At 39.0% G+C, this 17,117-nt stretch overlaps 1 protein-coding gene across 3 annotated transcripts in view; it reads left to right on the top strand.

Annotated features, from left to right (window-relative positions):
* Positions 1 to 16,901, top strand: part of scaper.S (S-phase cyclin A-associated protein in the ER S homeolog) — a 153,039-nt gene extending 136,138 nt beyond the window's left edge. For all 3 annotated transcript variants that reach the window (XM_041588392.1, XM_041588393.1, XM_041588394.1), the window contains 3 exons: positions 11,554 to 11,745; positions 15,582 to 15,633; positions 16,374 to 16,901. In XM_041588392.1, the coding sequence (XP_041444326.1) occupies positions 11,554 to 11,745; positions 15,582 to 15,633; positions 16,374 to 16,468 (339 nt within the window). In that variant the 3' untranslated portion in view covers positions 16,469 to 16,901. The remainder of the gene's footprint in view (positions 1 to 11,553; positions 11,746 to 15,581; positions 15,634 to 16,373) is intronic.
* The last annotated feature ends 216 nt before the right edge of the window (positions 16,902 to 17,117 follow it).

The following is a 17,117-nucleotide window of genomic DNA, read 5'->3' on the forward strand; positions in this document are numbered from 1 at the left end:
GAAAGGGGAAAACATAACAAAATAAGACTAGAAAAGGTAAGCAAGATAAACAAACATGGCTCACAGTTGTAAGTAGGTATTAACATCTGGTGTCTCCAGTGGCCCCTCCAGAGATATGCATCAAGATGGATACACAGTTGAGCAGATTTATACAACAGTTTAAATACATGCAGTAGTATAAGCGCCATCCTATTCCATTACTACCGCAGACAGTTCAACGGGCATACACATCTCTACTCGGGGAGTTCTATTAGGTTAACATCGAGCCATGGGCCCCATATTCTTTCAAACTTCTCTGGACACCCACCAGGCCCGGACTGGCAATATGTGGGTTCTGGCAAATGCCAGAGGGGCTGCTATAAGGTCCCATAGAAAGTCAGTATTTAGTGGGCTGATGGGGGCTGTTTGGGCCTCTGTGTGGGCTGATTGGGCCTCTGTGTACCTGAAATGCCAGGGCCTATTTTTATTCTCAGTCCGGACCTGACAACCACGGGCCCGATACGTAAGCTTGATAGAGGGAAGAGCTTTGTTAATTAGGTTTACCCATTGGGCGATTGTTGGGCAGTTTGTACTCATCCATTTTAATATAACCAGTTTTTCCCATAGTATAGAGTTGTCCGTATAAGTGATCTAGCTTTATTCAGAGGTACCAGGTCCTCCACTAGGCCTAGCAGACAGGTCTCTGAGGAGTTCATATTTGAGAGTGCCAGGTTGTTTGCTAAATAGTTCATGGCCTCCCCTATAGACTCCATTTTAATCAAAACATTCATTTTTTTTAAAATGAATTCTATTTTCACTGCAATAAAAACCAGTACCTTGTACTTGAGCCAACTTAGATATAATCAAACCTTATTGGAGGCAAAACAATTATTTTGGGTTTATTCAATATTAAGGTGATTATTTAGTAGACTTCATATATGGAGATAAAAATTACAGAAAGATCCCTTATCCAAAAATCCCCAGGTCCTGAGCATTCTGGATAACCGGTTCCTTTACCGGTATTACTTCACCACATGCAGCATGTCCCACAAGTATATTCAACTACAGCACTAACTCACTTCTCTGTATGTCTCTTCTCAGGGACACTTGTCTGTTGTCATCTCTGAAGTCCAGCCAAAACAATGTCTCGTTTGGGTTCACCAATCACCTTGTCATTAGTAACATCCTGGGTGTTTGCCTGAAAAGATCAGCTCAGACCTCCAAATACGTTGAAAGGTTAAATGAAAAGGCTCAGGGTTATATGTGGGTAATAGGGTAAATATGGGTATAAAAAGGCAGATATGCCCATTCAGCATTGGCTAGTTTGACTACACATCTTGGTTGCTAAACTGGCCAATATACGTCCTGCTTAGCTGACAGATATTGCTACCTGCTGATTTGTTTGGTTACTATGTGTTACAAGACCTTCTGCAAATACTGTGATTTTCATTGCATTATCCTAAATTTGTTTTGCTTATATTATTTTCTGTGAAGGTAAGGTAAAAGCTATTATGGCTGTCTAGGCAGATTGGAGGTGATGAACATATGGGAAAGGCCTAGGGTAGAATGCAGGGGTGTAGAATAAAAAGAACTCAGTTGTAGTAATGGAGAACTTGGAGAGAATTTCTCTTGACAGTAAAAATGTAAACCACACGTGATTTTTTTTTTTAGGGTGCCTACTGATAATCAATAAGTACTGTACAGCCCTATTTACTAGCTGAGAAATATACTGAGATGCTGCTTCTACCAACAGCTAAACAGTGGCAATCCTGCCTCACAACTCACTGGCCTTGAGCAGCTTCACAAGCCATATTGGGGGAGCAGCGTCTACTATAGTAAAAGCTCAGGAATACATTGGGGTGGTACTGACAGTGAAAATTACACTTCTGTAAAATCTGTTTCCTGCAGTATCCCTGTTATGGTTCCATAAAGTGAATGGACGATCATAGCTGCATACTGGCTATTTTAGGTCTAGTCTAGTCTAGTGGGAATTTCAGCACTTTGCATTTATACAATGGTTTATGATTATGAGATGTCCACTCACAGTGCAGTCAGATGCAGCTGTTGCTCTGAAGCACCAACTGACTTTTTAAACTTCTTGAGCAATTCCTTCCACAGCGATTCCCTCCCCTCTGTCACTTTCACCACAGAATGGACCATGTGCTGACTCTTCCCTGTGCCTTTCTTAGTTATAGTTATTCTGCAGCTAATATAATAACATCAAGTGAGTCTAATGTATCCCTTTTTTGGCATTGGGTATATGTAAGAGTGCATCAGTGCCACTAGATGGAAACTTGTCAGATGTCCTCTGTTCACCCTGCAAAATAAAATGCATAATGAATAATAGTGTGCCGGTAGCAGAAGAATTATTAAGGCATATTTACTAAGCCAGCATATTCCTATGATCTGTTTCGTTAAAGGATAAGGAAAGTTAAACTAAAGTAGCTAGAAATGTTGTACATTATGTTTTGTGCTTCTGTACCAGCCCCAGGCAACCACAGCCCTTTGGCAGTAAAGATCTGTGTCTCCAAAGATGCCCCAGTAGCTCTCCAACTTCTTTTCTGCTGATTCACTGCACATGCTCTATGGGGCTGTCAGTTACTGATCTTAGCGACCGACTCAATATACAGTACACATAGAATAGAAATGTCACAATATAAGGTGATTGTAATCAATACAGATAATTACTACATGGCAGCACAGAAACCAGTGTAATTAGCATCAGAATTTAATAATCTGCCCTGGAGCATCATCTTATATGACAGACAAACCTCATTTTCTGCTTGTAAATTTGCAACGACCCCTAAGCTTAGCTTCTCAACAGCTGCTCAGAGCCCACTGAGCATGTGATTGTAGCCGACACTTTCCAAGATGGTGACCCCCTGTAACAAGTTTGAAGTCCTGGATCATTGCTGCTATTGAGATGCTGAAACTTTACACTGATGCAATAATTTCAGTATATAAAACATACCATTTTTAGCCCTATTCATTTTTAGGGTTTAGTTCTCCTTTAAATCACAGTACGTCTTCCCACTACACTGCATTTAAAGTGATACTGACACTAAAAAACGATTTTTTAATATGAATGTACATTAAAGGTTACCTATAGGTCATGATGATTGTTTTTGCTGAGAGGTTTGTTTTTTGTAAATAATTGTTAGTTGAATTTCCTAAATCTGGCTGTTTTGCCAACCTGACTGTCCCATCTCAGCCTGTCAGTTAAAGATTCTAATGCTAACGGACTCCTGCTACACAAATATGGCAGCCCCCTCATAAATGATCACAGGGAGTAACGTAAAAGCATTGGGCAAATACTTTATGGCAACAGTATAAGTAGCATGCAAAGTCAATTTATGGTAGATGTAAAAAAAAAAGTTAATTTTCTGGTGTCAGTATCTCTCTAAGTCAGCTGTTACTATAAGAGCCATACAGAGTGCTACGGACATACTGTATAGAGAATGCGATTAGTTTATACAGTAGATCCCCTTGCACCTCTTTTTTTCCATTCCTAATCCATTTTGTAAATAAAAACCTGAGCATGTAGTCATTAACCTATTTGGTTGCTGTAATGGTTACATGCCATACTGTGGGTCTGTGAACTGTGAATTCATCGTTATTTTAATGAGAAACATGAGCAAAATGTTAATTTTTACATATTCTGAATATTTACCATATTCAAATTCCAAATTTACACAGTACCAACAGAGATGAGAAGTAAGGGCATGCTCAGCCGCCAATATCCTATTTTTATTCTAATCTGGAGACAAAATAGAACATAAATTTAGGGCCAATAACCTCTGCACAGCCAGTGATGGCATGTGGCTAATAGGGAGTCCCGCAGTCATAGCCATAAGACCAATTGAAACTTTGATTTCAAATTGTACCCACAATAAAGTTAGAGAGTTGCATTTAAAAAAATATTATGAGTGACAAGAAAATAAGGATCTTCTGTTCATCCCAGAGGGAAGTTTAGGCCATTTAAAAATGATTCAACAAAAGCAGTATTAATGCAATTTGTGGTTTTAAACATGCAAAGCTAGGTTTTTTTCCCACTAGCAGACTATAGTTTAGTATCAAAATATCATTTTTCCCATGAGTACTAATAGACAATAGTTTTGCATGTAAATATGGTTTTCTGGCAGTCAGCTTGGGGCTTGCCTGTCGCTGTATATTATTTGTTATCCCCAAGCTACATTGTTACATTGCACTGTTTGCTCTGTTAGATAAAGATGACAACTTTCATCCTGACTGAAAGAGTTTCATGTACTGACACCCTCTAGAGACAATAGCAAGAGTAAAGTGATTTCTCCCAGGAGGACCAGGCTAGTACCAAAACAGTCTGCTCACAATTCCATTGACAAGGGCTTAATCCATGCAGCAAAATGCATTTACTTACATTCTTTTGTATACAGCCTCCCTGTATCTATGAATATTTTCTCTACTTCTGATACTAGTTTCTACATGCTCCACTTACTGGGGTAAGATGTTTGTTAAACATAATGTACCCTGCACAACGGAAAACTATTTTCTTTGAAAATGAATCCTGGAAAATTGCCTACCCTCTTCCACCCAAAAAAACAGGACACAAAAATATTTGCAATGGAAATACTGAGCGGGAAAGGTTTTTGAAGTACTGTATTGCCAAATGCTATACTAATCCATTTCTCACACACATATTCCCCATCAGCACCTTCTATGAAGCTCAGCTGGCCAACATTGGTAGCGGCAGATTCCTTGATGCTCTCTCTCTCACCTCCCACCAGGCAAATAGCTTGTCAGATGGAGCTTGTTTGGGGATTTAGGGCTAAAGAGATACATCAACAAAGTGATTCTTATTGCTGCACTTAACAAGGAATGTGCTACTGGTTTATAGGCTCTTCAGCCCAAATCCCCAGCAGAACAGCAGCTAATGATATGTCTAATTACACTCAGTTCAACACTAAATCCTGCATCTGCCTCTTACAGGATATGGATATTCCTGCAGGGAAACCTCTGCCCCACCCTAAGATTAAATGAATGGAAATTAACTGTTCAGTGTGTAGCTGGGATCTAGTGGCTGTGTGCCACCCAGCCTACTTTATAGGATCTAGAGAATTAGCTCAGAGCCTCAAGTACAGAGCTACTTTTCAAATTAAGGTTCAGATCTGTGTATTTGTCCTGGAAATGTGCCATCTGTCCAATACACATCATTGACACATTTGATAAGATGCACAAAGCTCAGGCTATCCTAAAGCCCTCACCCAATGCTTCAATCTGTGCTGGCCTTACAAAGGGGTTTGCTTGATACTATCTAGTCATTATTTACTGAAAGAAGGAATAAAGCAGATTAGGGATAAAGGATTTATACTGTATATGTATTCACTTTATTCTGCTATTTACACGAAACTACTGTAAAAATGGAACATAAAATCATTACAAGGGACAGTAAATCTGTGCATACTGCTCATTATCAATAAACTCACAAATGTGAAAAACACCAGTTACTTTTTGGCAGGATATGTCAGACCCCTTTTAAACCCTTGAAGATCACGCCTTAATCCCCTATTAATAAAAACCTGTTCTGGCTGAGGGTAATGGAAAAAAACAGAACTTGCAAGATGGTGTCAGATGTTAGAATGAAAAAAAATGTGGTCTTGGGAGCCCCATCTTTCACTATGTGGGGGGTTTTCAACCAGTGACCACCTCCAATTCAGCCTTTTTTAGTCCCACTCACTTACAACACAAGTCTTGGGTAAAAAGGAACACATAAGGGCAGATTTATTAAGGGTCGAATAGTAAATTTGAATTGAAATTTTCAAGTTTCAAAATTTTAATCCCCCTATTCGAATGTAAATTTGAATGTGAGATTTATCACACCTCAACCATGGAAACTGTCCTAATTTGAATGTTCGCAAACCTAAAACCTGCAAAGTTTATGTAAACGTCAATGGCAGAGATTTGTTGAGCCATTTGGAGATGTTAATAGCCTTCCTGACATTCAAGGTTTTTTTTTTCCAGAGAAAAACTCGATTTGTACAAGTCGACTATGATTCGAATTTTGCGGATCAGAACTATTTGATCGAATATTAGACATTCAAGTTTTTCTTAAATAACTGCCCAGTCGAATTGTGAGTATATTTGAATTTAGAAAATTCACATGAATTCGAAATTCAACCTTTGATAAATGGGCCTCCCCATCTTAAGCTTTTTTTAAAGCACCTCATGCAGTCTAGTGATAGCACCCACAACCAATTATATTTCAGTCACATAGAAGCAGGGTAACCTTTACATATTCAAAGCATACAAGCAGAGTAAGTAGAATCCTAAAACAAAAAAATTTTGTTTCTCAACCACAACTGTGGATCTGTTTCCCATGTTAGTTAGGCTAAGAGAGGCAAGACACTGATGAAAATGAGGCTTGGGTTAATACAGTGAAAAGTCATTGGGGAGTTCATCAGTATCAGAAAGAGGCTTGGATCAGCCCTACAGACATTGGGACACAACCATTAAATAAAACAGCAATCTTATAGTGACGTGTGAAGCACTAACTTAAGGCACAATGTGCCTGTAAACCTGGTTTAGCTTGATTTATTTGCTTTTTAGACTTGTTATGGTCTAATAGACAGCTATTATATTAGCTACACTAGCATCTAGCCAGGCCTAGTAGTAGACATTTAACTAATAATAACAATGTGCTGTTGTTGTTATTATTATTAATGTTATTTTTAGTTTTGAAGTTGTTGCTCAGCACAAGCAGCCTGGCCAAATAAGTGGTTAACTCCTTACCCAAGAAGTAATGGATCATGTCACGACTTATTGTCTTCCTCAATTACCTTCTGCTATGGCACTGTATGCTGTGCAGAATTACCTTGAGGTGTTAACAATTTAATCCTTATTACTTTGCCTTTGTTACATGCCAGAGGGAAGAAATGATCTGGAACGGTAGGTATCACATACCCAATATTGTGTTTCCAGCTCAGATGCATTCATTATATTTTATTTATAATTATAGGGTGTTAGGATGTGCCTGGAAACACACAAGTGCCAACACCAATGTACACATAGCACTACTGCCACTATCACATAGACTGTGTATGGACAGACACAAGATGGCACTGGGATCGTCCTCCACAATCACTTTGAACCTTTTTAGGAGACGTGATCATGTGTCCTTAGTAAAGTTTCAGGCCTTAACCCCTTCCCTAATTCATCATCTTCACTGCCCACATCCCCCCCCCAATAGTATTGTGTGAATATGTACGGTAAATGTCATAATAAATGTGTTTTTTTAATATGTTTTAACATTTTCAAGAAAAAAATGAGTGCTGGGTGCAACCACCACACTATGGTATGTTGTGCTGTGATGCAGTGGCCAGGGCAGCACAGAAGAGATAAGGGTAATAGGAGCTACGAAGCTGATATGGCGCCAGCGTTAAAACGTGGGTGTCCCACCTCATGTCACAGAGCTTACACCTAAAAGCCTGGCCCTCCTTCCCTCAGAGGTTAATGGGAGATGTTTATCAGGAGCTGATGAAAAGCTTTTAACAAAGGCTTGACAGTGGCTAGGAAATGTTGAAAGTTTTGGGTGAGTCGATTATTAAAGCCAAGCACAGAAAGCCATTTCCATGTATTAGTTTAACCCTTGCTGAGGAGTCTGACTACACTGTGTTTAACAGGAAAGGAAAGCTGTTTTCCCTTATGGTACAGACTGTTTGGCACATTCCTGTTGGATTTGTTCTTTTCTTACACTATTAGTGTGATACATTATAAGCACTGTTTAATAGCACTCTAATGTAACGGGATGTATATGTGCAGCTTGCACTGTGGCATGTCTCTTGTCCTGCGTGCTGTCATACATCATTGTTTTATCCCTTTAAGCACATCATGGGGTACTGATATACTGATAATAATGGCAGCAGCCTTCAGAGCAGTGTTAACTTGTACTATATATAAAGCAACCTGTGTTGTTGGCATGTCTACAACACAGGTTGCTCTTTGTTACTTTTGCTAATGAATCCTCTCCCCCCATTCATCTTAGTGTGGGGGTGCCTCAGGGTTCTATACTTGGTGCTCTGTTGTTCTCCATGTACAATATGTCTTTAGGAGACCTTGCAACTTCATTTGGCCTTAAATCTTACCTGTATGTCGATGACATCCAGATATGTATTTAGACACCTCTTCTGCTGCTGATGTTCAGACCCAGATGGTAGATTGCCAGTAGCTATCTCCTCCTGGATGAACCACCCAAACTTAGCCCATCTCTTCCTTTCCCCATTACTATTGATGGCATGACCATTAACTCTGTTAACTCAGCACGCTGTTTGAGGGTCATCTTCAATCAGACTCTCTCCTTCTCTAACCATATTTATAATACCACCAAGCCCCGTCGCTTATAGCCAAGATATGCCCCTTGATTTCAGAAACACCAGCTAAAAGGCTAATCCATGCCTTTATTCTATTCCATTTAGACTATTGCAATCTCCTACTTACTGGTCTTCCTGACTCCCATCTCTGCCTCCAATCAATCTTAAACTCAACTAACATCCTCCTACTCTTTCCTAAGAGGGATACCTGTTCAACCCCAACTAAAATCCTTAGCATGGCTGCCTGCTTAGCAAAGGATAGCTAATATTCAAAGTCCTTCACTCCTCTGCTCCTCACTACAGTTCCTCTCAGAGCCACTATTTTTGGTAGAAATTATATTTCTACATGGCAAATAATTTACTAGTAGGTATAGTAGAGTAATAGAAAACCAACAGTCATGGCATGCATGCTGCTGATTCTATGTAATTGAATCATTTATTGAGGCGTTTTCCAAGTAATGGCTTGTTCCTAATAATAGCTTGTTCAAAATAATAATAGCTTGTTCCAAATAATAGCAGTGTGGAGTTCAATTAGTAAGGCCATTCATTCTGTGAAAAAACAGCTGTCAATTATAGCCCTTATTTAAGGAAGGAAGGTAACAAATGTTGTGCATGCATGTTATAATACATTTCTCTCTGAAAATCTGAGTAAAATGGGTTGTTCCAAACATTGTTCAGACGAACAGAGTACTTTGATTAAAATGTTGATTGGAAAGGGGAAAACATATAAAGAAGTCCAGAAAATGATAGGCTGCTCTGCTAAATGATCCCAAATATCCATTCCAATGGATAGAAGAAAAGCCAAAAAGGTAATGATCAGCTCCAAGTAGATCAAATAAGGTCTAAAGTTACGTGTGAGTTACAATTAGAAGAAGCCAAGCTATCGGCAAGAAGCCCCCACAAAGTCCCATTTTGAAAAAAAAGACATGCTGAAAAGGTCACAAATTGCCAAAGAACACATTGACTGGTCTAAAAAGACATTGTGCAACATTTTGTGGACTGATGAAAGCAATATTGTTCATTTTGTGTCTGTGGGCCGCAGACAGTTTGTTAGACGACCTCCAAACACTGAATTCAAGCTACCGTACAGTGTGAAGACAGTAAAGCCTGGTCTCACAAGCATCGTGATATGGGGATGTTTCTCATACTATGGTGTTGGGTCTGTTTATGCAGAGGATTGTGAGAATGGTAACAGACAACCCAAAGATGTCCTCCAAAGACCTGCAAGAACATCTTGCTGCAGATGATGTATCTGTATATCGTTCTACAATTTAGAGCAATTTGCACAAAGAACATCTGTAATGCAGGGTGATGAGAAAGAAGCCCTTTCTGCACTCACGCCACAAATAGAGTCGCTTGATGTATGCAAAAGCTCATTTAGACAAGCCACAGCCGTTTTGGAACAAAGTGCTTTGGACTGATGAGACAAAAATTTAGTTATTTGGTCATAACAAAAAGCACTTTGCATGGCGGAAGAAGAACACCGCATTCCAAGAAAAACACCTGCTACTTACTGTCAAATATGGTGGAGGTTCCGTCATGCTGTGGGGCTAGTTCAGGGACTGGGGCTCTTGTTAAAGTCGAGGGTTGGATGAATTCAACCCAATATCAACAAATTCTTCAGGATAATGTTCAAGCATCAGTCACAAAGTTGAAGTTACGCAGGGGTTGGATATTCCAACAAGACAATGCCCCTAAACACACTTTGAAATCTACAAAGGCATTTATGCAGAGGGAGAAGTACAATATTCTGGTATGGCCGTCACAGTCCCCCCCCCCCCCACTTGAATATCATGGAAAAAATTTATGGAATGATTTGAAGCAGGCTGTCCATGTTTGGCAGCCATCAATTTTAACTGAACTGGAGAAATTTTGTATGGACGAAAATACAGCATAAAATACAGCCATCCAGAATCCAGACACTCATCAAAGGCTATAGGAGGAGTCTAGAGGCTGTTACATTTGCAAAAGGAGGCTCAACTAAGTATTCATGTAATATCTCTGTTGGGGTGCCCAAATGTATGCACCTGTGTAATTTTGTTATGATGCATATTGCATATTTTTTGTTAATCCAATAAACTTTATGTCACTGCTGCAATACTACTGTTTCCATAAGGCATGTTATATATTAAAAGGAAGTTGCTACTTTGAAAGCTCAGCCAATGATAAACAAAACTCCAAAGAATTAAGAGGGGTTCCCAAACTTTTTCATTCTACTGTACACACACACACACGTACATATACTGTAAGGAGCAGATTTACTGAAATTTAAAGTGAGTAATCCTGTATACAAATGATACAATACACATAATTTAGCAAACACATTTTACCACTGAGCTGATTAAAAGTATACAGATTTCATCTATTTATAACTGGTTTATTAATCATAGTGAAAACTTGAGCTTCATGAAAAGGGATTCTGTTACCACTGCACAGCAGTATTTATTTTAGCCTATCGGTACATCTATAGGGTGTATATAAAAGGTTTACTATTCTTACATCTGTATGCATCTGTTTATATATATATATAGAGTGTGTTTGATATGTTGTTTCCATTTCAGCACTGAATAAGTCTCCATTAGCTGGAATGTGACTCGCTGCTGCAGACAAAGAAATGACACCCAGTCTGCAGTCACGCTGTCAGTAACTCTCTAGATGCCCACTGAGCATTAGAATGGCAAAATGGAAGGAATCCCATGCCAGCCCTACTGTGAGGGTTTCAGAACCACCTACCCCCCCAATAACACTGATTTTGGACTTGTATCTTTCTTTCCTTTTGGGGGCTACATGGATATGCAGTTAACAAAAACTAGAAGGCTAGCAATTTGATATTTCATTCTACAGTATGACTACAATTCTGTATATGTGAGAGAAGAGAGTGCAATGCAGCCGAGATAACAAAACAAATGAATATCCATTATATTGCTCTGATATATTACTAACACACTGAACTGTAAAACTAATACTCCTAATATTGCACACTTATATATAAATTTGATGTTGTGGCACAATTCCTTTCAATGACAACAGCAAATAACGTATTGGCACTACCAATGCCAGTGGAGCAAGATTCTTTGTGTAAAAGCAGGGCAGGTATTTGTAACAGGGCATATGGCAGGAACCAAATTACCTCTTTGGTTTGTTTCTACTCGTATTAAATCTTTATCTGTACTGAATTAGTAAGGAACATGTGGCTGCAGCATCTGTATACTAAGCTTAACTATCCCTACAGGTCAATGTCCAGTCTGGCCGTCACCCCACTGTCCTGCAGAAACTCTGCCAGCTGCCGTTCCAGTATTTCAGTGACGCACGCCTTGTCCGACTGCTTTTTCCCACACTCATCTCTGCCTGCTACAACAACCCCCAGAACAGACTCATTCTGGAACAGGAGCTGAGCTGCCAGCTACTCGCCACCTTCATTCAGGTACAGATCAATGAGTGAGAAGCACAATTCAGTTGGGTGCAGGTGTACAAGAATTAAAAGTATGAAGAATAGGGGACAGTGTGAGTGATCCATGAAAATGGCTATATATTTGTTCAAGAGATTGTGCCCCATTACTTGACAAGTATATTTTTATTATTAAGGTTGCTATTAATTAGTTTGTTTTATGCTACAACATACAGATATCGATAGTCTATAGTAAATAAAGACTATGTCTATGACTATGTTGATAAAATGAGCATGTAAGTACAGTTTAACACTTATCTTGGTGGCATTAGAAATAAAATTAAATATTAACATAACTAGTAATCAACAGAATAAAAACTTGTGGTACAGTACAACCATGCACAACGCTGGCACAGTACAGTCAGGAGCAATGATGCTGGCACAGTACAGCCGGGCACAATGACACTGGCGCAGTACAGCTGGGAACAGTGACGCTGGCACAATACAGCCGGGCACAATGACACTGGCAAAGTGCAGCCCGGCACAGTGACGCTGGCACAGTACAGTCAGGAGCAATGACACTGGCACAGTACAGCCAGGCACAGTGATACTGACACAGTCAGGAGCAATAACACTGGTATAGTACAGCCGGGCACAATGACGCTGGCACAGTATAGCCGTGCACAGGCACAGTGAAGCTGGCACAGTACAGCTTGGAAGAATAATGGTGGATTGCTTACAGTGTGTGCTGTATTGTTGGATTGGACTTTATAGAATTAAGTTGGCCATAGACAGCAAACATATGAAAATTATGTCCGACAAATAGTAGTGACAGTCACCCAGTCATATCTTTAGATAAGCAAAACCTGCAGAGATATTAATGTTATCGGAATCTTCTAACCCGTCCGATCAACTAAACAACAGATTGCCATGGTACAAAAAATGTTAGAATAATCCACACGCGGTCCGAAAATCATATGAAACTAATGTTTGTGCGACTTTATCTTTGCGTCCATGGCCAGCTTAATGAACATTCCCCTCCAGCTCTTATAAATGAGGGTCAGTGTATGTGCGTTAGTTCAGGCCTTGTATAGATGTGAAATGACTACTGATCTTGAGCAAAGCAATATCACAATATATAAATCTAGTCATTTCAAATTGGGTTTCATATAGCAAAATGCTAATTAATCCTAATATTAGTTTAATTCAGAGTTTTTCTGGGCCTGCATATACAAGCTGAAGAAAGTTTTGGCACCACAGTATGGGTGCACTGATTTAAAAGGAGTAATGTATATTATTAATTTCATTGTGATGCTTCAAATTGTTTGGCATTTGCTGCATTCTAATCACATGTACAGTAAATATTAGAAATAGCCAGCAATTATTAGGGTTACACTGATAATAACAGATACTTTGCATTTGAATGCACATTATAATCCATGTCAGGAAATAATAAATATAAATACAATATTGCGGCAAGATGAATTTGTATCCTTTATGCAGCACAATGATGATATTAGTGCAGAGTGTAGATCAGCCTTTATGGTTTTTATGGCAGTTGCACTTTGTGGCTGAGATGAATACAAATGTGGCCTGTGCTTGTTTGCTGGTAGTTACAGTAATGCTAAGTAAGCCAATTTCATTCCCTCATTTGCACCTTTTTCTTACTACTTTACCCCATTTATGTTAGTGGCATCATTTCTATTGGAGCCTATGGTGGATTCTACAAAATATACTAGAGAATATCTCAATAAGAATGTTGATTGTGGCCATTTTTGAAGCATTAATATATCGTTGGCCAGTTTATCTTTATATCTCTCAACTATAAGCTTCTAATACTCATGTAACTAAGTATAAACTGGTTTCTACTTAAGCATGCATGACCTGCTTTTCCTAAATTCAGGTAGTGACTGTTGGATATTACTCATATTTCTGTGTGACATGCTATATGATTGTTCTGCTTCCCCCAGTATCGTGCTGCTGGACCACATTACACTCGTCTGTGTTGCTATCCTGTGTCTGGGGAGGCAACACTTCTCCTCTGTAGCCACAAATCACTTGCCCCGTGCTTAAAACCATTTTTAATCCCATGCTCATATATCTTCCCTTCTGTTGGCATGCAGCTAATGAAGTTTAGAAAATGAACTTGTTTTTTGGTATCTAACATGCGATTAACCCCCTCTTTTTTTTAATCTTTCCACTTCGGAGCTTTACCTGGCCAGCCACACAAAGCAGCGTGTAATTATATGTAGTGACTTAAAGGAGAACTAAAGCCTACCTAAAGAAGTAGGCTAGAAATGTTGTACATTATGTTTTAGGTTTCTTTACCAGCCCAAGTAAACCACAGCCCTTTAGCAGGGAAGATCTGAGCCTACAAAAATGTCCCAGTAGTTCCCCATTTTCTTTTCTGCTGATTCACTCCACATGCTCTGTGCTGCTGTTACTTACTGAGATTAGGGACCCACTCACAATATACAGTACAAATGGAATATAAATGTCACAATATAAGGCTGATGAGGAATTAATACAGATAATTACTACAGCACAATAAGCATCATAATTTAATAATCTGCACTTATTACAGACAAACCTCATTCTCTGCTTGATAATTAGCGACAACCCATAATCTTAGCTTCTCAACAGCTGCTCAGAGCCCACTGAGCATGTGAGTGTCGCAGACACTTTCCAAGATGGTGACCCCCTGTGATTAGTTTGAAGTCCTGGATTGTTGCTGCTATTGAGAAGCTGAAATTTTATGCTGATGCAATAAATTCAGTTTATAAAATATTGCTTTTTAGCCATATTCATTTTTAGGGTTTAGTTCTCCTTTAAATGTGTAATTTTTTATTTATTTATTTTTTAATATATGAGATCCCTTGATACATGAAATTAATGTGACAGACAACATTGCAATATCATATCATGCAATGGATTAAAGAAAGGCTGGGCTTTGAAAATGAACAATTAAAAACTGCAGCAAGGCCAACTAAACCATTCACAAATGTCAATTATTTCTATATTGCTATGACGGAGATGTGCAGTATGTTCTCCTAACTAGCAAATCCCAACAGAAATATCGAAATATACCATATTAGACTGTAAATGTACACGATGGATACAGAACATCACAAGTATGTCATCTGTTGGGTCGCCAATTCAAGAACTACATTGCTAATGGGAGTGTGGCTTACCCAGCAGCAGCATTACAATGTCCGTTGTGCCTGCCACCCACACAACTGCCATATTATATAAAGTGTCAGACTCAGTAGCACTGTAGGGTCTGAGGCATTTCTATTGGTGGGAAATGCAGGATTTCCTGGCAGCAGATGAGTTAAGAAAAGTGGAGACAGGAGCCCTGTGCTGTATAATTCAATGCTGTGCAGAGCTACTTTCTGTCCTCTGATCTCCGAACGTATAAACACTCTGTCACATTTGCTTATTTTTCATTGTACTAAGGAAGCCACAGTTTGGCTGCTCTCATCTCTCTATACTCCTAATAATACACATGGCTGCTACAGAAAAACGTAAAGTCTATTTTTCCTTTGTCTCTTGCCTGTTTACACACTCGGCATTTATTTATTCAGAAGCACAGTTTGGTATATACAGCTTAACTTGCTTTTTACTGAAAAAGCCAGCATTCTTACAAATGTCTATGTTGTTACTGAGCAGCTGCCAGAAGACACGTGCACCACAATATGCACAGGATGAAGAAATAATGTCAGTGTTCCTAATGTAGAGAAATCAATGAGATGCAAGTTCCCATGCCATTCACTCCTCCTTTAGCAGCCTGTTTAATCTATACACTGTAAGCACTGTGATAATGTAGGAGGAATTGGCCCATATTCTTACCGTATATTATGTTATGGCCTTAGGATTGTTTGCAAGCTTCAAGCCAACCTGAGACCAAGACTTCTCAATACAAAGGTAAAGTAACTCAGTCATTTACACTATTTTAGGAGTAATTTCCATCCTATTGGCCAGAAAAACAAGTGAGTGGCTTTTCCGTTAGATGCTGCTGGATGACCATTCAGCATAATGAAGAGTGTGCTAATTCAGTAAGATGAGCACTGAACAAGCCCATAACAAAGGCCATGTCAGAGGCAGCTTGTTCTCCTATTTGTAGTTTACATAAAGCCTTTGTTTGCTTGTGAGAAGTGTTTCATAGAGACGGGGGCAAAATTGTTCCCATGCACCCTCCCTGTGGTACCTCTCATTAATGCATTTTATTGCAAGTCACCTGCTTGACCACAGCAAGGCCTAGGGCAGCCAGTCAAGAGGGTGAGGGTGGGGGTTTACTACCACTAAACAATGTTTATTACAAAAAAATAGCTGATATCTCAGTGCGTATTGTGTAGCACATACTCTGCTTACAGTCCCCAAATCAAGACAATAGTCTGCTCACCCAACCTGGAAAGGCACACCAAAAAACAATGTGATTACTATACAGAATAACCCTACCTAGACATACATACATACATACATACATACATACATACATACATGCATATAGTAAGTGGAGCAGTTGAATGGAGATGGAGGTTATGGAGAGAACTGTTAGTACTGAAGTAGATCCTCACCAAACCCCTCTGTTAATAGATCTACCTGTCTTTCATGTGCTCACTGCCTCATATGTCAATTCATGTTGCGCACCATTCTATTTACAGGCAATTCTCAGCAATACCTGGAATTCACCAGCCGTTTCCCACGAAAATTCTGGGAGCTGTCTCTGCAGTTCTTCCTTAAAAAGGACGATCAATGATTAATGCCATTATAGCACATTTTTTATCAAGACATTTTAAAGTGGAACCAACCCACAGCATGTACAGGACTGTCATATTTCTAATATCTTCTCCACTGTGTGTACAAATGCCATTAATACACTTATTTATATGTTCAGTGTGTAGTTGTTGGTGTAAGATTTTGCTAGCATGTTGCCCTATTTAAAATAAATGCCCAGTTTCCAAAATTTTCCAATGACATTTCTTTTTATCATTTGTTCTTGTTTAAAGATGCAAAAGTAATGAGCAGCCATTTCAGTAGCTGTTGGGTCACACTGAGGATACTATATAAAGAGGTGACCAAAGTATCCGTGCAAATAACCTAAACTGGACTTATTGAGAAGAATTCTTTTCTTATATGTACATACATCTATATATATTTATAAATCTTGCAATAAAATAACTTATTCTGTTCATAAGTTTGTAATTTTTTTCTCTGCATTTGCTTCTTACACTAGAAACTCTGCACAGGCCTTTTAAGAACAGTGTTAGTGAGGGCAGTGATCTTTGTTCCATTTCCTTCAAGATAATCTGGACACCAAGGACCAGTGGAAGGTATTTGATGTTTACATGTCAAAATATAAACTATGGAAACTACCATTCATATAAATAAGTACACAAATTCTATGT

The sequence above is a fragment of the Xenopus laevis genome, chromosome 3S (assembly GCF_017654675.1).
Source record: "Xenopus laevis strain J_2021 chromosome 3S, Xenopus_laevis_v10.1, whole genome shotgun sequence".
NCBI classification, from domain to species: domain Eukaryota; kingdom Metazoa; phylum Chordata; class Amphibia; order Anura; family Pipidae; genus Xenopus; species Xenopus laevis.